This window comes from Panicum virgatum, chromosome 1N (assembly GCF_016808335.1).
Source record: "Panicum virgatum strain AP13 chromosome 1N, P.virgatum_v5, whole genome shotgun sequence".
Classification (NCBI taxonomy): Eukaryota; Viridiplantae; Streptophyta; class Magnoliopsida; order Poales; family Poaceae; genus Panicum; species Panicum virgatum.
This window is the reverse complement of record NC_053145.1, coordinates 10,096,510-10,123,017: the sequence shown is the minus strand read 5'-3', so window position 1 is coordinate 10,123,017 and position 26,508 is coordinate 10,096,510. Positions and strand designations below refer to the sequence as shown.

Genomic DNA, 26,508 nt, shown 5'->3' with positions numbered 1-26,508 from the left:
TTTTTTTTTCCAATGCAAGTCCGACCAGTTCAACAAGAAAGGAAAGGTAACAAAATCATTCATCCACATCATAATGTGGAACTAGTGTCCAACATCATAATGTGGGAGATCAATATTAAACCATTGAATAATTGAGGGTTCAAAAGTTGGACTTCTTCATGACAGGAATGAACCTGCAAATAAAGTTGCCAAAGATCCTTTTCAGTTCATCGTAACCATTCATCCACATTTTTTTTCAATGCAAGTCCGTCATCTGGCCAACAAGATAGCTTTTAATGTTCTCGAGGAAAAGGAGAAATTTAGGATAAACTATCACCAAAAAACAAAGCATGCTTACTATGATGTCCATTTTTGGGGACAAAATTCGAATATGCAAAATCAAAATGATGTACTCCGTCTATTTCTTTTATTGAGGTGTGTGAACGAGTTTTTAGATTTAAACCTCATAATTTTGAACTAACAATAATTGGCCTCACAGGGTATCACTTTTCTAATATGAAAATTGTATCACTGGATTCGCATTTTGAAATGGAGGGAGTATGTAGCGCTTGGTTGGGAGCCAAAGTTTGCCATAGCTTAGGCAAATACTTTGCTGGCAGCCACATATTAGGCGTCCCCCGGTGCATGAGAAAGAAAACGTACTGATTCGATGCAGAAATGGCCGCTTGCATTGCAGTAGAAGTCAAGACATGATGCTTCTTGCCAACTTATGTTATGTATACTTAGGTGGTGATTGGTAGGCTGCATAAGAAGCTTGCATATAGTGTAGGTTTGGATGTTTGGTAGTCTGATTAGATCCATCAGCTAGACTCCACACTACTAAAACAGGTCAAAGGTCCTGGCCAAAGGTACCAGCTGCTGTTGCAACCGGTACTAATGCCACGCATCAGTACCGTGGCATTAGTACCGGTTGCAACAGCAGCTGGTACCTTTGGCCAGCGGCGATCAAAGGTAAGGTGTTTGGTACCGGGTTAAAGCATCACCCAGTACCAAAACTTCAATATAAGAACCGGTTAGTGCCACCAACCGGTACCAAAAGCACAAGGAGGAATAAGGTACCGGTTGGTGGAACCAACCGGTGCCTAAAGGGTGGACAATGGCACCGGATTTTGCCATGGTCCGGTGCCGCCACGTGCCCACAACAAAGGCACCGGTTAGTAACATCAACCGGTGCCTATGCCTTTTGTTTGGCACCGGTTGTTGAGCACCAACCGGTGCCTTTGAGCCATGCCTATAAATACCCCAACCCCTCCCCCCTCCAAGCTGTCGTGAACTCACTGTTCATGGCAGCTGAGTGAGGGGAGAGGAGGTGAATTTTTGTTTTTTTTCAAAAAAGGTTAGTTATTTTTCTCCATAACTTAGCAATTGGTTTTTAGAAGCAGTTATCATTTAATTTATTTGATAAGTGAATAGTATATATTTATTATAGTTATAAGCATTATCAATTATATATTTGAATTCAAATTTATTATAGTATGAATGTACTATTTGTACACTACAATGATGTATATAAATGTATTGTGGACCTAGATGAGTCGGCAATGAATGTACATGGCCGATCGGTGTTCAAAGGAGTTCATTGATGGCATGCATGAATTCATAGAAGCGGCCGAGAAACACAAGTATGACGGTTTCGTTCGTTGTCCATGCAAATTCTGTAAGAATGAGAAGGATTACTCATCATCAAGAACCATCCATAGTCACTTGTTCAATAGTGGTTTCATGCCGAACTACTATGTTTGGACCAAGCATGGCGAAAGAGGAATTGAGCTGGATAATAATGTAGAAGAAGAGGACAGGATTCCTGACTTTGCAGCCAATTATACCTTTTTCAACGACACTGCAATGGGTGAGCCTGAAGAAGATACTGAAGGATACGTTGTAGAAGATGATCTTGGTCAGATGCTGCGCGAAGCTGAGGAAGGTTGCAAAACAGAAAAGGAATCGAGAGATCTGAAGCGTATGTTGGAGGACTACAAAATATTGTTGTACCCTGATTGCAAACAAGACCAAAAGAAGTTGGGTACCACATTGGAATTATTGCAATGGAAGGCATCAAATGGTTTGTCTGACAAGGGATTCGAGGAGTTGCTGAAACTTATAAAAAACTTACTCCCTGAGGGTAACACCTTGCCGGAGACAACATACGAGGCAAAAAAAATTGTTTGTCCTTTAGGATTAGAGGCACAGAAGATACAAGATTGTCCTAATGACTGCATCCTATATCGAGGTGAGTATGAAAATTTGGATTCATGCCCTGTATGCAACGCATGCCGGTATAAGATCCCTCGAGATGATCCAGGCGACGTTGAGGGGATGCGTGTCAAGAAGAGGGTGCCTGCCAAGGTGATGTGGTATTTTCCTCTAATACCATGTCTGAAATGTTTGTTCATGAATAAAACGAATGCTAAATTGATGCGATGGCACAAAGAAGAACGTAAGCAAGACAATATGTTGAGACACCCCGATGATGGGTCGCAGTGGAGAAAAGTGGACAAAACATTCCCAACATTTGCAAATGAAGCGAGGAATATAAGGTTCAGCTTAAGTACGGATGGCATGAATCCTTTCGGTGAGCAGAGCAGTGGTCATAGTACCTGGCCTGTAACACTCTGTATATACAACCTTCCTCCCTGGTTGTGTATGAAGCGGAAATTCATTATGATGCCGGTGCTTATCCCCGGCCCGAAGCAACCCGGTAACGATATAGATGTGTATCTGAAACCACTGATTGAGGATCTTCTATTGTTGTGCAAAGATGAGGGTGTTCGTATGTGGGATGCGCACGCAGAGGATCATTTTAACCTGCGTGCATTGCTTTTCGTAACCACCAACGATTAGCCAGCACTAAGTAACCTCTCCGGACAATCCAATAAGGGTTATAGGGCATGCACCCATTGTTTAGAAGAAACCGACAGCATGTACCTCAAGCACTGTAGGAAGATCGTGTATATGGGTCATCGTCGATTTCTTCCGATCAAGCACCCATTAAGGAGGAGGCATGCTCACTACGATGGAAAGGCAGATCATCGTATCAAGCCTAGGCACCGTTGTGGGAAAATGGTGTTTGAAATGGTCAAAGATATAAAAGTAGTATTCAGAAAAAGACCCAACAGCAAACCAGTGCAGAGTGATGACGGACGTGCACCTATGTGGAAGAAGAAGAGTATTTTTTGGGAGTTACCTTATTGGGAAGTCTTAGACGTCCGCCACGCAATTGATGTGATGCACCTAACAAAAAATCTTTGTGTGAACCTTCTAGGTTTCCTTGGTGTCTACGGTAAGGCAAAAGATACATTGGAAGTGCGGCAAGATCTTCAACGTATGAAACAACGGGCCACCCTACATCCAGAAAAAAAGTGATAAAGGACGTCATTATCTAGGTCCTGCGTGCTACACTCTTAGTAAGGAAGAGAAGCAAAGTATGTTCGACTGTTTGAACAGTATCAAGGTCCCATCAGGCTACTCTTCGAATATAAAGAGGCTACTGAACTTGAAAGAGAAGAAATTCGCACACGTAAAGTCCCATGACTGTCACGTGTTGATGACGCAATTGATTCCAATTGCACTTAGAGGTATTCTACCAGCTAATATTCGAGCAACAATCATAAAGCTATGCGCATTTCTCAACACAATTTCTCAGAAGGCAATCGATCCATCGAGTTTAAGCAAGCTACAAGAGGATGTTGTCCAAAGTTTAGTCAGTCTTGAAATGATATTTCCTCCATCATTCTTCAATATTATGACGCATCTTCTAGTTCACCTGGTCAAAGAAATTGGTATTCTCGGTCCTGTTTTCCTTCATAATATGTTCCCTTTTGAACGATACTTTGCAGTACTAAAGAAATATGTTCGTAATCGGGCTCGTCCAGAAGGAAGCATTGCGAAGGGTTACGTCATAGAGGAGGTCATTGAATTTTGTGTTGACTATGTGGAAGAACTCTACCCAATTGGGATTCCAGTATCACGTCATGAGGGGCAGCTGATTGGAAAGGACACACTTGGAAGAAAATCAGAAAATGCCACAGATCATGCCACGTTGAGCAAAGCACATCTCACAGTTCTGCAACAATCAGCCTTGGTGGCTCCATACATGGAGGAGCACATGCAAACTGTGCGAAGTATATACCCTTTAAAGTCTAAGACATGGATTACAAAACATCATAACGATACATTCGCCACCTGGTTGCAGAAGGAAGTCATGGCCAACGATCAAATTCATGAGCAGCTAGCTTGGCTGGCCAGGGGTCCGGCAAATTCAATCCTGATGTACCAAGGATATGAAATTAATGGTTACACATTTTATACAAGAGCCCAAGATAACAAGAGCACCAATCAAAATAGTGGTGTCCGTATAGATGCCACCGAGTCTAGTGGCCAAACGAACTCATATTTTGGTTACATTGAAGAGATCTGGGAACTCGACTATGGGCCGTTGAAGATACCTCTATTTCGTTGTCAATGGGTTAAACTCACAGGAAAAGGTGTCGATATCGACGAGTACGGAATGACAACGGTAGACCTCAAAGAGCTTGGCTATCGAGACGAACCATTCGTCCTAGCTAAAGATGTCACTCAAGTTTTCTATGTGCAGGACATGACTAGCAAAACGAGAAAGGACAAGTCTAGGAATAAATCAAGTTTTGTAGGTGCCGGAGATGAGGCAATGCGCCATATTGTTCTGGCAGGAAAAAGAAAAATTGTGGGAGTCGACGATGTCACAGATGAAGAAGAATACAATAAGATTGAAGATATGACTCCGTTCGCAGTGGAGGTTGACACAAGTATTCTTTTAGCCGAAGAGGAGGCTCTGTACGCACGTCATGATCATAATGAAGGGACGATTGTAAAGCGAACCATCGTTAATATTCCCTTAGTTGAATGATTATGTCTTGTAATATTTTCTGTGAACATTATTAGATTTCTTATGCAATTATTTGATTTATTATGCAATTAAAATAATTAGTTATGCACCTAAATGATTTATTATGTAGTAATTAAAATTATTGTATATTTAAATGATTTATTATTGTGCAAATAATTAGTTGAATGATTTACTAGGCAGTTAATAAATTTATTGAGCAAATAGCAAATTTATTCCGCGAGTTACCATTGAGATTTATTGGCCAAGTAATTGATTTATTAGGCAAATAAATGATTTACTAGACAATTATAATATTTATTGGGCAATTAATTGATTTACTAGGCAAATACCGAATTCACAGAATATTAAAAGAATTAATAGAAAACTAAATGGGGAAAAGAGAAAAAGAAAACTCCTTTGGTACCAGTTGGTAGTTTCAACCGGTACCAAAGGCTTTTTTCGTCAAAAAAAAAGGTGCTCTGGGCGGGAGTCGAACCCCGGCTTCGGCGCCCAAAGACACTTTGAGAAACCATTGCACCATTTAGAGATTTCTATTTTTAGCGTTCCATCAGTCCAAATAAAAGGAAAGGAAGCCTTAGGCACCGGTTTGTTGTCCTCACCCGGTGCCAAAGGGTATTTCATTTCCCGCCCGTTGGGGACCTAAGGCACCGGGTGAAACAGAAACCAGTGCCTAAAGCTTTATTAAGGCACCGGGTTAGATTCCAACCGGTGCCTAAGGCTGCCATAGGTTCCGGGTGATGTTTTCACCCGGTACCAAAGGCCCTCCCTATATATTCCATCCCCTTCTTCCTCGCCTAAGTCCTCATCTGAGAATTGCCTCCGCCGCCCTACTGCGTCGACGTCTACCTCCCCGCCGCATCGTCGTGCCGCCGTCCTTCGCCGCGCATCGTCGGGCCGTCCCCTCCACCGCGCCGGCAAGCACCACGACGCCGCCCCCCTCCACCCCGGACCGCCAACTCGCATGCGCCCCAACACCGGGAGGAGTCCCGCATCAGTTTCCCCTCCTCTTCTCGCTCGCTCTCTGCCCCAAGCTCCAGAATACCACCGCCTCCCTCACATGTTCGGCAAGCTTGACTCCACCGCCGATCCACCACCACAACACCGCATTGACCCCATCACCCCCCTAGGAAGCTTCATGGTGCCTCAGTAAAGCTCATTGACCCTTCAATTGCGTCTTTTCTCCACCCGAACCCCATCCCCGACGAGCGCAGCTCCCCGCCGGCTGCTGTCCGCCGTGGACCAGCCATTCCAAGCCGAGCCCGACCACTACAACCCCTCGGAGAGCTTCACAAGTTCTAGTGAAGCTAATCCCCCTCCTCTCGTCGCCAATCCCCTACTGGAACCACCCCGTCGACGAGCACCCTCCGCCGCCGTGCCCTACTCAACGTCGACGAGCACCATACAACCCCCAATCTTTCACTTCGACCCCATCAGCAGGTTCGCCCTAGCCCACTTCACCTCCCTGGCCTCCTTCCCCTCGCCGCCGGCGACCCGCGCCGCCGGGAATCGGCCGGCCTCCCTTTCCCCTGTTCTCCCCTACGGCCAAGGACTTCGGGTTTGAAATTCCAGAAACCCCAGGGGGTTATTTGAGTAGACCGTGACTCAGTTGAATAGTGCTCTAAGGACTTCTTTGTAATTTCTAGCAGTGAACTTTGAAATTCAGTAGAAATTCGTAGGAAATTAGTAAAATAGAAAATCTTGATGTTCTGGAATCCTTGTGTAAAGCTCTTTGCAGTAGAACCATAATAGGTTTTGTGTCACTAGGTAAATAAATACTAGATGTTTTATCTTTTTCCTAACTGATGATTGAAGCCATGTCTTGCAGTGAAACATTTATGGTAGTTTGTTCTTGTAACACTAGTGTTGCTATAAAAATTTCATGATCAGTTCTCTTGTGTAGCTATTTATTTGATTTAATCCTTGTTTAGTAGACTTTAATCATGATAAATAGTTTATGCTGATGTTAAATCATGAAAATATATCTGAGTGACCTTTTTGGATAGTTTAGCTTGTACATGAAGTTTGAGCCCCAGTTCTTGACTAGAACAGGAGCTAAAAATGAGTCTTTCTAATCTGTTGTTCGACATGTGTAATTTAGATGTACTTGTATTGCATGTGTAATTTAGATTGAGTTAAATTAATTCTCGAGTTCGAATCCGTTCGTATTTGCTCTCTAACTCACTAACGCATTCGCCGTCCCTCGACCCTCGACCCCGTTCCTCGACCCCGTTCGTACCGCAATTGTATAAACTATCGACCGTCGACCCTCGAACACACACACACTCTCTCTCTCACACACACACACACTCACACTGACTCACACACACACTAACTCTCTCTCTTTCTCTGTCCCACAAACACACAAACACACACACACACACTGACTCACACACACTCTCACTAACTCTCTCTCTCTCTTTCTCTGTCCCTCTAATATACACACACACTCTCTCTCTCAAACACGCATATTCGTTCAAAGAATTTTATTCTCCTGATTCATTTAAGGATGGACAAATACTCTAACACATTTTTACGGTTTCAGTTAAGGATGGACCCCTTCGGTGATGAGCAGGCCGCCGGTCAATACATGTTGGACGCAATAAACGAAGATACGAGGGCCAACACCACCCAGCCAATCGCTGAAGAAGATGCTCGGACAGCTGATTCGTTCCTGAATATGTCTGGAGATGCCGATGAAGAAGATGATGACTTTGCGCCGCCGCCCAATCAACAGCAGCATGTTCCAGTACGAATCTTAAAACTATATGCATGGTGACTTCGGTAGATTAGTTTTGCGATTAACATATCTTTTCTGTAATTTAGTCGACCTCCGCATCGACTTCGTTGAGCCAGTCAAAAGGGAGACGCCGGCCAACCAAGAAAATGGAGGAAAGACAGGTCGTCAGAGAAGTGGACGCAGAGGGTTGTCCAAGTGCTCCAGAGGATGCTAGCACAAAATTTGTCAACCAATGTGGGGTTATTGTTCGGGCAAGAATTCCGATCACCACAAGACTATGGAAAACGACCAAACCTGAAGAACAGCAACACGCCGTGCCTGCACATCAGAAGGAAATGCTATGGGCAGAACTCAAGGATATGTTCACTCTTTCTGAAGGAGTTGACCAAGAACTTGTGAAGAAATGTGCCTTGAGAAAGATGGCCCTTGCCTTTGCAACTTTCAAGAAGAAGTTGTACACCAATTACATCAAGAAGGATAAGGAGCCGAACTGGGACGATCTTCCTCAGGTTAAACCATACTGGGAGGAGTTCAAACAATACAAACTATCAGAGGAAGCCCAAAAAAATCCGAACAAGCCAAGGTGAATGCTGCAAATAAGAAGTACAGCCACCACCTTGGGGCTGGCGGGTACAAGAAGTCAGTTAAAAAATGGCAGAAGATGGAGCAGGACCTTATAGATACAGGCATCAGGCCGACGACTTGGGATTGTCCGGATAGATCCAAGTGGTGGTTATTTGCTAATGGCGTGACACTAAACCAGTTGGATGGAAGTTTGGTCGTGCCCGAGCATATGCAAGAAGTGTCCCGCGATCTAGTCGCTGCAATAGATGAGACTCAACAAGGAACATTCCATCCTCAAAGGGAGAATGATGAGCTGATAAGGGCATTAAAGAATCCGGAACACCCTGGATGAGTCCGCGGCATCGGCGTGGTCCCATGGAAAGTTGCTTGGGCCAGAGATCCCTCTTACAAGACTCACCGAAAGAGCAAAGCCGAACAGGAAGAGAAACTTCGTGCCATAGAAGAAAAGATGAACAAAAAGGTTGCGTCCTTGGAATCTCAGATGGACGCTAGGGTCAATGAGGCGGTGCAGCTAGCTCTGAACCAAAGGGGCACTGCTGGGTCGCACCCGGATGTTGTGATAAGCCCGGCCTCTCAGCGACGCAGCAGCTGTGCATCCACGGCGGCGCCCGACGTACAAGCGGAACAGCAACCCCAGATTGAGCCAACGGCGGTAGATGACCAGAGGTATCCAGTGGATGATGTCACCATGACGACACCGTGCGAGCTTCATGTGCGAGCAAGAAATATATCCATTCATGTCGCATACGGGTCAGCCCTGCCCCTGAATCCTTCTACTTCAATTCATGGAATGCCGATACCTCCTGGCTACACCTCCATCACAGTCGAGCAGATAGTTGGAAACAATGAGGATCTTGAGCTCGACTTCATTGGAGGGGATGGAGAGAAGACATTGGGAGACGCACTGCACGGGGTCGTTCTATGGCGCAAGGCCGACATCAAACTTACTGCAAGCACAACGGCAAGTATTGTTCATTCATAAAGATTTGTCTAGTTAAGTATATAATCCCAAATTGTTCTAAATTGAGTAATTTATTTGTTTCTCCTTAAGTGTGCGAGACAACAACAAGGAACTGATTGGTGCGGGTACTACGTATGCGACTACTTGCACATCATGACTCCATGCGGGAAGGCTACTGATGAAGAAACGAGAGTACGTCCAAACCGTTCACTAGTATATTTTCATAATTGTACTAACGCACAGAATGTTAATGCTTTTTTCCTAAATGATAGATGTCTCAAATGGGGGATGAATGTTACTCTACTGATCGGATCAACGCCGTGTGCGAGCAGCTCGCCGGATTCATTTTGAACGAGATCTTGGATCCTAGAGGCGAGTTCTACCACGACGGTCACATCGATAGAGTACTTTCATCGACATCCTGAGGGGACTAGTAGTTGGACGGCTAACATGACTTGTACATTTGTAAATATTTTTAAACATTATGCCTTGATGTTTGTAAATTTGTAAATATATTAGTTCATGTAATTAGCTTAATTATATGCTCGCATTTCACTTTTAGTTAGTTTCAAATATTCTCTGAAAACGAACACGAACAACCAATGAACGTAGAGTACTGTAGAGCTTGAGTGTGTTTAGCAATTATAAAAGAATAAACAGTAATAAATAGAACAAACAAAACTGGATTTGGGAAAAAAAAGGAAAAGGTCATTGGTACCGGTTGGAAATACCAACCGGTAATAACGGGGCTGTCACCTTACGTCAGCGTGGCAGCCTCTTTGGTACCGGCTGTTATTTCCAACCGGTACCAATGGAGGCCTAAGACACCGGTTGAAAAATCTGGTGTCTTAAGTAGAGGCCAATGATCGCGGTTGCGGGGCACCGGTTGGGAAACCGGTGCCTTTGATCTTGCTCAGCCGGTACCCAAGGCCCGTTTTCTAGTAGTGCCAGTTGTGAAAATAGTCCTATACGGGGTGCATAGTGGGAAACACAAATAAGGTTCGTCTCCGGTTGTGAAGGCTGCACAGCGCCCGGGTAGCCAAATTTTGGCCCCGGCCTAGCTACCACAGTGCAGCCCAAGGAGCAATATAGTCATCCAAACAAAATCTTATACAGGCCAAGACAAGATATGCAGCCAACCAAACAAACCCATAAAATACTACATAAGTCTGGCTTAGACAGGTCTGCATAACTCCTAGCCATATCAGAAATAGACCAAATAACCAATCACACCTATATATTTCAAGTTGGTCAGGCATAGGTAAGTTAAGATGTGGACTCACAATGTTTCCCGGTCAATGAAAATTGACAATAGGGCATTGTTAGGTTTATGTCTGATTCTCTGACGATAGCACTGCAGTCAGCACACTTAGTCCCTTGGCTGGCAATGTAAGTTCCGTTTTTTTAGATTAAACCATACTTCTCAGACACTCACAGCGCACGCACACGGTCAAATGAAAATTGCCAATAGGACATTGTTAGGTTTATGTCCGATTCTTGGGCGATAGCACTACAGTCAGCACACTCACTCTCTATGAACACACATACACAAATCCTATCCTATGGGGATCTTCGAAAACTAAGCTAGCAAATCCTCAAAATTGATGAAGTCACCACAGGCGTCGCGCTATCGACGGGAACATCGACTACCAATGAATACAAAAGGCCGTCACTCACCCTCTATGAACAAACGTACACAAACCCTACTTTATGAGGGTCTTCGAAGACTAAGCTAGCAAATTCTCAAAATTGATGAAGTCACCACGAAGTCGTCACTATCGATGGGAACATCGCCTACCAATGAATAGAAAATGCCATTAAATCCTAAAAAATTCGCTTCCGCAGGGAGTCGAACTCAGAATCTGAGGTGATACTGAGGCTCCAGTAACCACTAGTCTACATGTCCTTTCGCAAGTTCCATTTGTCATAAATTAAGGATGTAAGTGGGTACCCAATGGTGTTTTTTAGGTCAGCTAATTAATTACGATGGCATATCATTCTAATTCATTTCTCCTCCCAAATTATTTACACATAATATTATTCTAATTTTTTATCAACTTTTTAGATCAACCCAATAATTCAAAAATTATCTAACTTGCATCCTAGTTATTATGCAGCTTAGCCGATCGGATGGCCGGCCCGTTTCCTGTGATATTTTCCGATGCCGTATTCAAGGATCCTTGACCAATTTGGCAATCCCTTTATAAGCTGGTTCTCGAGTCTATAGAAAGCTAGATCATCGGGTTTAGGTAAGAACACGCACTCGTCGAGAGCCTATAGTCTTCTCGGAAGGAACAGCACGGCCGGCAAGATTGTCCTATATACGTAAAGAAAAACTTGAAAATATTTGGTGAGCTATCATGATGTTTATCAGGTCTTTCAGAGCAGGCACCGTCACCACTCCGGCGTTGAAGTTTGGTGGAAGAAGAAAAGATCTGTAATATACATTTGGAGAAACAAGTTTATCTCGGTTTCAGTTAATCACCAAAAGAAGAAGAAGAAGAAGCTGCGGCAAGACAAGTGCAGCCTGCAGCCGGTCAAGAGTCATGCGCAACAGGCGTGAAAAAAGAAAAATAAATTCGCTCATCTTCAGCAATTCTGCATAAGTCTTTGTACAGCCCAATAACAGCCTGTTCGGCTGGTGGTTTTGCCCCGGCTGTTTACTGTAGCAGCTGGTTTTTGTGGGAGGATGTAAACTGTAGCGGCGGGTTACTGCAGCGGCTGATTACTGTAGCAACTACACGTGATATAAACTCAATTACGCGTGTGAGCACATACTGTACTAGTACTGTAGCCGAACAGGGCCTAAGTCGTCCTCCCGGCCCTCTCAGTCAGTGCCTTTTTTTCTTTTTTATATTTAAAAAAATACAAAATTTCAAAAATATACGGTGGTTTCAAGAAATTTCAAAAATAGACCCCTGTCGCCCAGGCAACGGGCGACAGGGACCTTTCTGTAATTTTTTTTTCTTCGAACAGGTCCCTGATGGGGGACGTGGTGTAGGGGGCTGGGCGCCCCCCCCCCCCCCCCCCCCGGGCGACAAGGCAGGGTTTCCCTATTTAAAGCTCTCACACATGCACCTAGAGACAATACTGAAAAGCTCTCACACATGCACCTAGGCAAAAGAAGGCTCGAAGCAGAAAGCTTTGTCCCCTCCTCATGGTTGACACGAGGTAAGTGTCATAGAAACTTTCAGGGTTTCTAGCAACAATATAGGATAACATTTGAGGTAGGTTATCGTATGATGCCTCGTATGTGCCGAACCGCATCTCGAATATCTTTTGTTTAGCCCGTCATGCCTTCAAATAACTAATGATGTACTAGTAAGTTTGCTCAATATGTCGAACAGTCATTTTTTGCTCATAATTTATGTTGTCCATAATCAACCCATATATTTACTTTGCAACAAAGTCGCATGATATATTACGATGTGATAGCTGAACTTCTGACAGCAAACAAGTGTGCTCTATCACAATGGAACATTTCCAGTTCGACTTCCATCTACCCTTGAATGCATGTACTCGCCATGTACATCCAGCATTCACACACTTCACCTCATATTCTTTACTGCCAGACTTCACGACTCTAAATTCTCGCTTCAATGATATTGCCCACATTCTCACAGCATCTTTTACGGCTTCAATGTTTGGATGTGTTGCACCTTGCACCACCTCATTCCCTCTGTACTCTCACTCCTGATGTCGTACGTCTTCTACAACATGATTGCCAAAACCATGCTCCTTCCACTCTTTTGGCAATGAGTACTGCTCGTCATCAAATGAGCCCTCATGTTCTTCGATCTCCATTGCGGCATGGTCTTCTGCCTCCATCTCATCCACGATGCTATGTATCCTCTCTCCCTTATCAGCAAGGCCCTCTGGTCCGATGTTTGGGTTCTCTATCTCTTCTGACTCATCTTGCTCAATATAGTTTGTCTCTTTTTGAATACTCGGAGTTGCTTGATCTGCACCACCTCTTTGAATATTCGGAGTTGCTTGATCTGCACCATCTCTTTGAATACTCGGAGCTGCTTGATCTGCCCCATGTTGGATTTCATTTCGTATCTTCTCCCGAGTTTGAACAAGAATTGCCAGAGGCCACCCACGCTCTAGAGCTGCTTGCATATACTTCTGCCAGTCATCAGTGCTGTGTATCATCATCAATTCCCATAAATCACCTTCTATCTCCCAATTCACAAGAGCATGGACGGTCATCACATGTGTCTCCGAATTAACACGGAACCCACGCTGCAGCCACTTATATATAGAACCAAAACTCCTCTCTAGAGGTTTATCTATGGCGCTAGATGTGCACTTAAAGGCAGAAAGGTCTACTCCATTTGGTCCATACAAAATATTACAATTACCAAAAAACACTTGAAACTACATCTTGCTCGACTATCTGTACATCACCAAATACTTATCGAGTCATACTCTTTACTTCACTACATTATTCAATCATCTGTACAAACTAAATACGAATTTTAACTACAACATATAAGTATTCATAACTATGTGATAACACTCAAATTCTATACTGCATATCCGAAATTCTAGTCTAAATCATAACTAATTTATAAACGCGTCTCTAATAGTACTGCAGTTGTAATAATAAACACGTAATCTTAATTTCCTAAACTAATTTACTACTACGTAACTAAGATATCCTTAAACTCCTACTTAAATGGTTCTACTATAGCACTAATTAAATTTAATTACTCTACAATAGCAATGGAAAAATATATAAGTTAAATATAATTACCTACAGATCAAAAGTGCGCAATCCGGCAGGGCTTCGCCGCTTCCCTTCTCCTCACCCCTCTTTTTTTATTTTTGGTGAAATTTTTGGGCTCAAATGACGAGGAGGAGGCGTTATACAGGGCAGTGCTGCCTTGTCGCCCGGCGGGGGGGGGCTGTCGCCCCCCTATCGCCTGTGGGGGGGGTGACCGCCCCCCCCCCCCCTGCACCACGTCCCCCGCCAGGGACCTGTTCGAAAAAAAAATTATAGAAAGATTCATGTCGCCCGTTGCTTGGGCGACAGGGGGCCACGGGGGGCTGTCGCCCCCCCCCCCCCCCCCCATGGGCAATAGAGGTCTATTTTTGAAATTTCTTGAAACCGTCATATTTTTTTGAAATTTTGTATTTTTTAAATATAAAAAAGAAGAAAAAAACCTCAGTCAGTTGTACAGAGATTTTCACAGCCCAAATGATGCCCAGCCCATTTCGTACAGCCCAACAGGCCTGCCTCCACTGCCGCTTCTCTCCGCGCGGCGTCCTCGCCGGAGATCCACCTCACGCCGGCGCGCGCCCCATACCCGACGCATCCCGTCTTCCCACACCACCGGCTCAAGTGCGTACCCTAGGTTCCCAGTGTAGAAGCAGATCACTGTGTTCGTGAAGACAAACTCCGCCGCTGCTGCGTCGCCCTCGTAGGCTCGTCCTCAACTCCGTGCCGGAGGTAAACTCTCTCCACTAACCTCATTGGACATCTCCTTGATGCTACTTGCAATTTGCAATACAGTAGTAGGACGAGGAACTAGAAAGGGAAAACGGTTTCAGATGAAGATAAGAAACCACAAAAGAAGAACTCGGTTGGACATGAAAGCCTGCTAGATGCAACTGCAAGTGAGCAGGCCAGTTTTGTGGTTAATAACAAGTCGGAACCGAGCGTTCCCTTCTTTGAAATCGACAGAACTACAGTTATGTGGAACAAAGATGGAGCCTTCACGAGCACCAATTTAGCAAGGAACTTCGAACTTCAGCCTCCACTCCTTGGATGGCCTTGAAGGCTTTATTGCCTTGGCTCACCTGCTCTGGCTAAGTTCTTGTGAAGCCTCTCTTATTTGGAACAAGACCAAGCCTTTCTGGAAATACTACCCTTGGTTGCAAGGGTTCGCCCAAATTGCAAAGCATACCTGTGCAGCTTGCAACCATCAAGATGTCATGCACCAGAAAGCTATTGGAATGTCTCAGCGGTTTGGTGATGCCCCTTGGACAGACATGTGGCTCTGAAGCTTATCTCTAATTGCTTGCAACTCTCTCAGAGCATCTCCAATTGGTGGGCGATCCGTCGGCATCTCCGCCGAACACCAAATCCCAACTTGCAGAACTGAAGTGATGCAGGCAGTTCTCGCTTCTCTAATACTGTTTGAGTTCGAGTTTCTGACTTGGTCACCTTCCATCATCTCTGTTTGTAGTTGATGGTCTATGATACTAGCCATGCTATCTGGCAGTGACATTTGAACATACTTGTGAAGCCCAATGGATTCCCCAAATTCATTATCTGTTGGTCTTTTTCCAGTGAACATCTCCAATAACAATATGCCATAGCTATAGACATCACCATGGGTGGAGACCTCGTTGCCCAATCCATACTCTGAAACCAACAAAAAGGAGTTTTGTTGTGAGAATGTGGCCTTTTCAAGAATTTGGGCATGTAAATAAAATGTTTCTTGTAGTATATTCATTTCCAAGACTATGAAATTCACTGTTGCGTAAATAAATAGTGTAAACCACTTTCTTTCTTTTCTTAGGAATTTGCATGTTTCAGCTATTTTCTAGCGCACTTTAGAAAACTGAGTTTCATTGAACCTGTACGTGTTTGAGTGAGTGAATATACTAACAAAGCTTTAACTTATATAAACCTAGCACTACCAAATTTATTAAAGGAGAATAAACAGCTATTGCAAGTAGAATCACACCTGGAGCTGCATAACCAATCGATCCTCTCATTGATGCCCAACCACTTGATTTCTCCAAGTCTTGATACAAAAACCTTGCAAGCCCAAAATCACCAACATGGGCAACCATGTCACTATCTAGGAGAACATTGCTTGGCTTAAGATCACAATGAATAATTGGAGTCGGCTTATGTTGGTGAAGATAATCAAGTGAGGATGCCACGTCAATTGCAATGTGTAGCCTTTCAATCAGATATAGTGCCTTTTGTTCACCATCTTCCATAATATGTTGGTGCAGTCGTTGGTCTAAATTTCCGTTAGGTATAAACTCATACACGAGGGCCTTGAAGTCATGGCCCTGAAAATCAATACTTGAGCAGATTGTCAATATCTTCACAAGGTTTCGGTGTCGAGCACATTTTAAAGTCTTGCATTCTGCAATAAAACTTTGAGAGGCGCCACGTTGCATGAGGTTTATAACCTTGACAGCGACAGTTACATGCTGCTCATTAACTCTCACTCTACCTTTGTAGACTGAACCAAAACTCCCAGCCCCAATGAGGTTCTCAGGTGAAAAACCATTAGTTGCGTTGGCCAATTCAGCATAAGATATCCTCATGTGTTGCTCACAGATGACTGAACTCTGTAGGTTTGCTTTTACTTTTTCATTCTTTCTGTAGAATGCAGACAGTGCAAATACTAATGTAATAAAAACACAAGCACTGCATATGGAAACTATCATGACAAGTTTCCGCGATGGCTTCTTGGTGGTGTGGTTCAAACAGGGTGGCAATTTCAGTTGAGGGATACCACCACACAGGCCATTGTTTCCAGTGATCAAGATCGCAGTTGCATTGAGAAATACCCCTTCTTGTGGAACTCCACCTTGGAATTTGTTGAACGATAGATTCAGTGAGGAAAGCCCTGGAAGGCTGCCAAGAATTTCAGGGATCATTCCAGATAAACTATTGTTGGAAAGATCAAGCACCAGGAGGCCTCTTAGATTTCCAAGTGATAGTGGAATTGTTCCTTGTAGGAGGTTTCCAGATGTATTGAGATATTCCAAGCTTCGACACTCACCGATGGAGGCTGGAATCTCACCAGAAATCCTATTATTAGAAAAATCAAGTTGATTGAGATTTTTGAGATCTCCTACTTCTGATGGTAGAGTCCCAGATAGGGAATTTTGTGCTAGATTAATGAAACTTGACAATGTTGATATGGAAAATAGTTCTTTAGGTATAGGACCAGAAAGATTGTTGTAAGAAAGATCCAGCGCTTCTAAAGGACATTTGTTTAGAACAGAAGGTATAGCTCCATTGATTGCATTTGAACTGAGGGTAAGGATAGTAAGTTGTGTAAGATTGTCAAGCGTTACTGGGATGGATCCTGAAAAGGCATTATTTGATAAATATAACTGAGACAACTTCTTGAGGTTGCCAAGAGATGTAGGAATCATGCCTATGAGAGTATTACGGTCCATGTAAAATTTTTCCAAGTTGATGAGGTTTCCTATTCCTTCCGTTAGTGTCCCAGTAATATTGTTGTGTGATATATCAAGATACTCCAATCGTGTCGAGATATTACCAATTGAATTTGGCAGCGCACCTTGGAGTTTGTTGCTATTAAGAGCTAACTCTCGCATATTGCTACAGTTGGTTAGGCTAGTCAGGAAGCCCCAGTCAGCCTCATTGGTTGCTTCAAACTGATTTCCTAGAAGGTGCACAGAATATAGGTCCTTCTGGTGAGCTCCCAAGCACTGGGGAATTGTTCCTGACAGGAAGTTGTATACTGTTTGGATAACTTGGAGCTGGGAGGCATTGCACAGGGATGATGGGAGCACGTCATGAAATTCATTGTATGATACAAGAAAATAGTTCAGTTTTGAAAGCTTGCTGCCTATATTATGCGGAAAAACCCCAGTCAGGTTGTTGTACTCTACATATAGCATTTCAAGGGAAGAGAGATTGAGCAGTGAAGACGGTAATGGTCCTTCGAGTTTGTTAATTGCTACATAAAGTCCAGTGAGGGCATGGAGATTTCCAAGTGCACCGGGTATGGAGCCTGAAAGACTGTTCTCTGCGAGAGAAAGGACTTCGAGCTGCTGAAGGTTTCCTAAAGTTTCAGGGATCTGGCCCACTAGACCATTTTTCTGAAGATCTAAGCTTATTAGTGTAGAAAGGTTTCCTATCCATGGAGGTATGGTTCCTTCAAGTTTGTTTTGTCCCAGGTGAAGATGCTTGACAGACGACAGGCCTTGCAGTGGTGGGATGCTTCCTCCCAGTTTATTGTCCTCAAGATTAAGAGTGGTCACTGCCGAGAGGTTTCCAAGCGAAGCAGGGATCGTTCCAGAAAGCTGATTCGAAACCAGAGCCAGCGCGACGAGATTCACAAGGCTGCCTATCTCGGATGGGATTCCTCCTGTCAGGTTGTTCCGATGTAGGGCGAGCCTTCTCAGATTCACAAGGCCTCCGATGCTAGTCGGTATTGCTCCTGACAGTAGATTCTCGCCGAGGCTGAGAATCTGGAGACTGTGCAGCGAGCTGAGCTCGCTTGGTATCTCACCCTGCAACTTGTTACCATAGAGGCTGATGCTGACGAGGCGGCTGCAGTTCGACAGCGACGGTGGGATCCTCCCTTGGATGGAGTTGTAGCTCAGATTCAGAGTCTGGAGGTCGTGGAGGTTACCGAGCTCCGGTGGCAGGACGCCGTGGAAGCGGTTCGACGGGAGGCGGAGGTGCCTCAAGTAGGTGAGGTTGCCCAGCGCGGGGGAGATGGTGCCGGCGAGGTTGAGCTCGCCGAGCGCCAGCTCCACGACGCGGCCGCGGCCGCGGCCCCTCAGGCCGCACGCCACGCCGCGCCACCGGCACACCGGAACGGACAGGTTGCCCCACGGCGCGAGGGCCCGCGACGGGTCGCTCCGTACGAGCGATCTGAAGGAGATGAGCGCGAGCCGGTCGGTGTCGCTGCTGCCCGTGGAGGGGACCGGCGACGACGCCGGCACCACGGAACCTGCAGAGGATGCGAGGAGGACGAAGGCGAGCAGGAACGGCGGCCGGCGGAGAAGCAGCATTGCTGAGATGGGTGCTTGGCTGCTGGGGAGGTGGAGCGGCATTTGCCTCTGGGCTCGGTCTAAAACCACCTATGATCAGGTCGTTGATGATTCTATCTCACTATCTCACATCGCTCTAGCACTAACCTCCATCCACCAGTCAGATAACAGTATTTTTCTCTCACACTACTCTAACTCCAGTCGCAATGGAAGACTGGAGTCATGAATGTCACTGTCGGTAGGACAGGAAGTCAGGACCCGCGTCCGTGACCCTGAGCCCACGATAGCTTCCATGTAGCCTGGTCAACCGTGTCAGCAGCACGTATACCTAATAACTCGACCGAACCAGTTGCTTTTTTTGGTAATAAGGAGGTAAGGAGTACATGGCAAGAAGGAGATGATCGATGGTTGATGGCATTGGCAGCCATAGCCAGCGCACAACACGCTGCCATGGGGAGCCATAAATATTTTTTTTATTTTTATTCACTCATGTTAACTGATGTTGTTAACTGAACCGATCGAGTAAGTCTATGATCAGGACTCAGGAGACCTTGTTTAGCATATGGTGTGAAAATGGTTCATTATGCAACTCCGAGTGTATCATACAATATGGGCAGTGGAACTTTGGATGCTTCCATGACATCTTCCTGCATGTGGAAGTGCCATGGAAATTCCATGATAGTTGCCAAATTGCAGAATGTTGTGGGTGGGAGCCTGGGAATCCAATGGCGCAGGGACCATGCTTTGGACTAGGAACACCGTACCGAGTCATCGGCCTTTATCCCTGTCTGCTTATTCTATTTTTAGGTCTTTCCTAGAAGCAAGAAAGATTCGAATTTATGTTCCCAGATTCGGTATTTGGATCAAGTCAAAGAAGTAAAACTGTACCAAGGAGACCTTAACCCGACATTTTATCTTTCTGTATAAAAAGAGCATGCGGAACTGTCATGTTTTCAGAAATAACCACCGGATGGAATTTCCTTCTTCTCATTGGTAAAGCCATCGCCGTAAGAATTTTTCATTTCAAAGTTTTGAGGAATCTGTGCACCAGCTACCTGCCACACCAGAGCCAGGCAAACAGAGCGTTGTCTTTAGATTGAGTCCATACTAGGTACGTAGTGATCGATTTGTTTAAAGATTCAGTCAACGACAGGTAAAAAGTAAGAACTATGGCAGGCCACTGCTCTGGCATTAACCAAACAGCTGCCACAAAAAATGTGGCAAACTTCGACAAGCTATGGCCGCCTCAGGTTTGCTATGATGCCGCCGCCTTCTGAAACATCCTCATCAGTTTGCCTTTTGGCTTTCTGTTTTCTGTCCAGGCTGAGTTCCACGACAACAGTTCACTAGTTCTTACCAAACTGTTGTTCTCATAGAAGCAAATTGAAGGCCACTACCATTTCGTTCAAAGTGATCGCTGACGAATGCTACAGATAAAGTTACAAACTTTAACTGAAGGCTCCCACCATAACATACGATGGTGAATGGTTTGATTTGTTCTTTTCAATCATTTTTTTGTCAACCATAAAGAAAACTCCGAAGAAATTTAACGTCAAGTTCATTGCATATTTGCATTGACTAACGACTGTACAGCTTAACTCACATCATGTATACATGGGTCAGACTATCGTCTATCTCAACCTCAAGCATTGCCCGGTGGTGGACTCAGCAGAACTTCACTACTGCCATGAAATACTCCCATGGGATTAACTGATTACAGATGACTATAACTCAAATCGAATTTGAAATGGCAGGCTGCATCGCCAAATCACTTCGTTTTTTGGACTGGCAAGTTCAGATGTCGCAGTCATGGCTTATGGTACATGCCTGGTTGGTCTGGTAATTTAGTTGAGCCCTCTGGTTCATTCTTGACGTTGCCTGGCTCGTCGATGGCCATCGCATTAGCATCCGCCTATTGCAATTGACAGCACCATCAAGAGAGAAAAAAGGACACCTTTGGTTAGTTTATGTGCATAAATCATACTTCCTCCGTTCTCTATTGATAGTCCTATTTCACCTTGACACAATGACCAAGGAAAAGCAACCTTGCTTATCATCTAATAAATGTAACACAAGACTTTTTGCTAGTCCTCCAATGTCTTTGCTAGAAACTCATCGTTACTGGTGCTATTTATTGCCATGGTCCTTATCAATAGCAAATAGGACTATCATTTGTGAATATTTGAATTTTGGAAATAGGACTATCAAAAGAGAATGGAGGGAGTAGTGAACATTGGAAGTCACAAGATGTTATCATTTAACGGATATTGTAGAAGATACTTACAGGAGCTTGCTTGGAGGGACCAATGTCTTCTACCATGGGTTCCAGTCCTCTATGTTCAGAGGTAACTCGGCTAGCATCCTGCTGCATGCAATAAATAAGAATGATAATCACATTTAGCCTACAAGAGTGAAATGCAAAAGAAAATGCAAAATACCTGAACTTTGGTCTCATTTTCACCAAATTCTATCTTAACTCTAACACCTAGAATGTTGCTCCTCCTATGACAAAAAAATGAAATGAGGAAGGGCAAAAAAGGATCAGAATCAGGATGAAAAAAAAAACAAACCAAAATGAAAAAAAAAAACATCATAGGTAGGGAGGGAGGGAGGGAGGGAGTGGGGAAGAGGGACCTTGTTGACTCTTCCACAGCCTTGTGATCATCCATTTCCATGTCAGAATCAGGATCATGCCTTTCATCTGGATCCTCTTGATCTTCATCTGGCTATATATCAAACATAAATGTATCCAAAATTTAATCAGCTTTTAACTTGTCACTTACGAAACAAGACCAAGGCACAGCCAACCACTACTAGACCACTCGTAAATTTCATCTATGATATCACAACTACAAAGTAAGCTGTTAACAAGACTTCTCGCCTATGTTTGTAAGGGCATGTGTGTGTTTGGTGTTTTGGTGGTGCATTGGTTCTCTCTTTTTTGTTTGTTTTGTTTTTCACCCGATGTGCGCTGCTGGTTTTTATCCTCTTTTTAATATAATGATAAACAGTTCTCCTGCTTAATCAAGAAAAAAATTATCAACTATCCAGTCTTTGTTTGATGGTGCCATCAATCTGTGTTCAATTTGGTATGTTAAAGTTTTATCAAGCACAAGTCCCTAACATTTAGACTGGTTGAGGTCATGGACCATAGTACTAAGCCAGCGATGATAGCATCATAATGTGCTTCAGATAAAAGAACATTTTGTGGCAAAACCCACACTCAACCATAATACAGTCCCTGGAATACAAATAAAATAAAATGCACTGAATGGAACAACATGCAGATAAAAAAATCCAATAAAAAGGGTGGAAATATCTTTAGCATGCAACCTCAACCGAGAAAACAACAATGTTATAAAAATAGATCTATTATTCCTTATACAAGGAACAAGTGCCCACCGCGTTAACATAGACTTGTACAGCTCTCTAATCAGTGCTGGCTGGGTGGGGTATTTAGTTCCAGTTAGTGATATTTAAAGCATAAGAATGACACAGTTGGCCGGATATAGGTAGCATTACTAGTTTGCTTTTAGGAATCTGCATTTACAAAAAGAAACCGTGCATCTAGTTCTCATCAGAATAACCATGCAAGAAAGCATCCCATACTGTCTGTCCTTTCGTCAAATTCTTTTTTAGATCAAATATCTGTCCTTTTCTCATATTCTTTTCAGATAAAATAGCATCAAACAACTAACTTGCTGCTTACAACAAAGGATGTTCAGTTCCTCACCTCAGGTAACTCCGTGTCAGGAAGCCGCTCTTGAAACTGGATGCTAGGAGCATGTCGAAGTTTTGAAAGATTATCCAGAAGTTTACTTCTAATATCATCCAGTTGGTGTCGTGTATTTTTGTTCTCCATGTTACTTGGTGCAACATGAAGAGTGTAATCTGGACCGAAGTATTCATAGTACTCGTTGACAGGCATCTTGTCTTCCAGCTCTTGACCAAGAGCAACTCCTGTCTGCACAGTTTTTTTAGTAAAAAAAATGTAAATTGGATGAACAAACAGCAGGTAGCATAGAAACCTCAAAGGGCAAATAAATATAGCATTCTAACATATGCAATCTAAAGATTTTGAAGTGCAACAACAGAAGCCCTTACAATAGGAAAGCGACCTATGGATTAATTTATTTCTGTATCTGCTAATCTACTCAAAGCTTGGTAATAAGAGTAAGCTTGGCTAAGAAGGCACCATTGCTAGTCCTAAATATAATTTGAGCAACACAATGTGTTCTGCTATTCCATGTGCTCAGACAAAACCAAACATATGCACTTCACTATTTCAGTAAGATAGCATATAGAAGCATTTCAATCATGCATGACACGTATTGCTAAGTCAAAACCAAGGCCATGGTGGTTCTGTGAACTAAATTGGTTAGCAGCAAGCATAAAACTAAATCTGATTCTAGCTACCTTTCCCTATCATCTATGATCTATAGATGATGTTAGCTTAACTAACTAGTAATGGCGATAGCAGTACACAGGGATAAGAATTCAAGAAAGTGAGCTTTTATTCTGATCATACCTCATAACACCAGCACCGGGCAACATTTCTTATGGTATATCCACCACCACCGAGAAGCAACAATGGAACGTTGAAAGACCTCATGTATTTTACACATTCTGCATGACCTCTGATAGAGAGATTGAAGCCGCCAAGCCTATCCCCAGACAAGGAATCAGCACCGCACTGAAGCACAACTGCCCCAGGGCGGAAAACCTCCATAACCTTTCCCATGATTGGCTTGAACAGGGACTGATAGCTCTCATCATCAATCCCATCATCCAGCGGGACATTCAGAGAGTAGTACTTCCCCTTCGAGTGCCCAATGTCACGGATATCCCCTGTTCCTGGGAAATAATCCCCAAACTTGTGGAACGAGACAGTCATAACCCTGTCTGTTGTATAGAAAGCCTCCTCAACTCCGTCTCCATGGTGGATATCGATATCAACATACAGAACTCTCTGTAAATATTGAACCACCACATATTAAGCACACCAGAATGATTAACATTGATCTGACAGAACATTTATTTACGTACAGGAAGGAAGGCCATCAACCAAAACAAGTGATCATGGAAATGGGGAAAAGGTTGTTGCAGCTACATCTGAGCCTAATCTACCCCAAACAGCACAAAACCATCAGCAAGTAACTTTATCTAACATTTTTTGACCGAAGGTAACTTTAACTGATGATGGAAATGGGAAAAAAATGTACTAGCTACCTCTGGCCCTAATCTACCCACAAACGGCAAAAACCATAACCAAATAACTTTATATAACATTTTTTTTTGACAGAAGGCGACTTTAACTGTATACAATCACCCATCAGCATGCAACTTCGCAGAATTAATCCACCAATCACCATGTAACAACATGGAAACGTAACAGATCGAAACACCTAATAATCAAGGCCACCGAAGCAAACCTCGTGGTGCTTGAGGAGCTCGAGTATGGCGAGCACGATGTCGTTGACGTAGCAGAAGCCGGACGCCTCGCACTTTTTGGCGTGATGCAGGCCCCCCGACCAGTTGATGGCGATGTCGTGGCCGTGGTTGAGCTTGACGGCGCCCCCGACGGAGGCGCCGGCGTAGGTCTGGCAGAAGCTGTAGAGGCCGTCAAAGACGGGGCAGTCCTCGCCGACGTTGAAGCGCTTGAGGAGGCGGATCTGGTCCTGCTGCGTCTCGGGCGTGACGGAGCGGAGGAAGTTGATGTAGTCGTCGGCGTGGAAGCGGCAGAGGTCGCGGTCGCGGGCGGGGTTGGGGCGGTAGACCTGCATCTGGTTGAGGAGGCCGTAGCGGGCGAGCAGCGAGTGCGTCATCCGGATGCGTTGCGGCTTCATCGGGTGGCCCTGCCCGTAGTAGTAGTTGCCCACCTCCGGGTCGTAGAAGTAGCACACGCGCCGCTTCTGCCCGTCGGGGCCGACCGACGGCAGCGAGTTGCCGCCGGAGCCCGCCGAGGAGAGGTCCATCGCCGCCGCCGGGGATTTTTGGGGTTTCTGGGGGCGGGATGTTTTTTTTTTTTGGCGGATGCGGGAGGGGTGGCGTCTGTTTGTTTTGAGAAAGAAGAAGAAGAAACGGGAGGAGGATTTAGGGTTGTTTGGTTCTAGAGACTTTTTTAAGTCTCTGAAACTTTTTAGTATTTAAAGTATTAAATAAATATTAATTATAAAATTAATTGCAGAACCCTGGGGCTAAATTGCGAGACGAATTTAATGAGGTATCTTAATCTATGATTAGCGAATGGTTACTGTAGCATCACTGTAGCAGATTATGAATTAATTAGGCTCATTAGATTCGTCTCGCGAAAAAGCACTCAGCTGTCAAAAAACATTTATAAACATATTTTATTTAATACTATAAAATAGTAAGATTCTTTTTGATGTGATAGGGACTTTTGAAAAAAGTCCTGGAGCCAAACAACACCTTATAGATGAGCACGGGAGAAAATCGGAGAAGACGCTGGAAAGCGAGGTAGGCGACGGCTCTTGTCAGGCCGTGTTGAGATGTTTCGCAAAAAAAATTTGCGATGGAATCTTGCTAATTTGAAGTACTAAATGAAGTTTATTTACAAAACCTATTGCATAGATGGGTTGTAAATCGCGAGACGAATCTAATGATGCCAATTAATCCATGATTAATCAATAATTAGCTGATGGTTACTGTAGCATCACTGTTGCAGATCATGGATCAAGGAAGCTCATTAGATTCGTCTCGTGATTTACAGCTTATCCATGCAAAAAGTTTTGTAAATAGACTTCATTTAGTACTCCATATATATGTCGAAACATTCAATGTGATATTTTTTTTGCGTTTACACTAACCAGCGCGGGCTGGCCGATTGATTCGCTGGTTTCGAAATTTCTGCACTGTTTATATTCATATTTATTTATTTGTTATCAGAAACGAATAGTGATTATTTCATTAGGAGAAGGATTGGCCGGTGTTCCGAACATTTCGCTTATTTTATAAAATAATTTTTGATGGTCGTGTTTGTGTATGATTATAATCACGACAAAATAAGTAATAATTTCACCAAACGTTTCCCTTATTTTTCAGCGAATATCTCGTGTTTTCTGGGAACCGACTTTGTTTAACGCGTGCTTGGCGTTCGCGAGCTTTTTTGTGTAGTCCCCTTAAAATTTAACGCCTGCATCGTACTAAATATATCTATTAAATAATCAACAATCATACATAGCATACCCCATTATAGATGTGTAATTTTATTTTTATCGTGACATATAATTATCAAGATTCAGACATTTAATTTATTAACAATTGTGACATAAAGCTTATATAAAGTTTTTTTTTGACTCGAAGCTTATATAAAGTTGGGACTCGAGACAACGGAAAAAGACCCTAAGGGGCTCACTATCGGCACTACAAATAACCAATTGTGATTATTTCATCAGGAGAAATAAGATTGGCCATGTTCGTAACACTTCTCTTATTTTCGAAATCAATTTTCAACGGTCATTTTGTTTCCAATTATAATCACAGTAAAATAAATAATAATTTCACCAAACATTTCACTTATTTTTCAGCGAAAATCTCATGTTTCCAGGGAAGCGCGTCTAACGCATGCCCGGTGTCCAGCGAGCTTTTCTC

General features: G+C 43.7%; 2 protein-coding genes across 4 annotated transcripts; both read right to left on the bottom strand.

The window, feature by feature from the left end:
- Positions 1 to 14,708: 14,708 nt before the first annotated feature.
- LOC120655087 (receptor kinase-like protein Xa21) lies at positions 14,709 to 18,980 on the bottom strand. The gene is made up of 2 exons (XM_039932815.1): positions 15,867 to 18,980; positions 14,709 to 15,541 (listed from the first exon to the last, which is right to left on the bottom strand). Exons 1-2 carry the CDS (start codon positions 18,958 to 18,960, stop codon positions 15,135 to 15,137), a joined length of 3,501 nt encoding a protein of 1,166 aa, XP_039788749.1. The 5' UTR covers positions 18,961 to 18,980; the 3' UTR covers positions 14,709 to 15,134.
- Positions 18,981 to 20,378: 1,398 nt separating this feature from the next.
- LOC120655088 (probable histone deacetylase 19) lies at positions 20,379 to 24,987 on the bottom strand. 3 transcript variants are annotated; one of them, XM_039932816.1, is made up of 7 exons: positions 24,330 to 24,987; positions 23,426 to 23,866; positions 22,631 to 22,861; positions 21,532 to 21,623; positions 21,336 to 21,399; positions 21,182 to 21,262; positions 20,379 to 20,809 (listed from the first exon to the last, which is right to left on the bottom strand). In XM_039932816.1, the coding sequence occupies exons 1-7, from the start codon at positions 24,870 to 24,872 to the stop codon at positions 20,705 to 20,707; spliced, it is 1,557 nt and encodes a 518-aa protein (XP_039788750.1). In that variant the 5' UTR covers positions 24,873 to 24,987; the 3' UTR covers positions 20,379 to 20,704. The 3 variants fall into 3 exon arrangements, with proteins under 3 accessions (XP_039788750.1, XP_039788751.1, XP_039788752.1); XM_039932817.1 differs by having other exon boundaries at positions 21,182 to 21,259; XM_039932818.1 differs by having other exon boundaries at positions 21,182 to 21,284; positions 21,391 to 21,399.
- Positions 24,988 to 26,508: the final 1,521 nt, after the last annotated feature.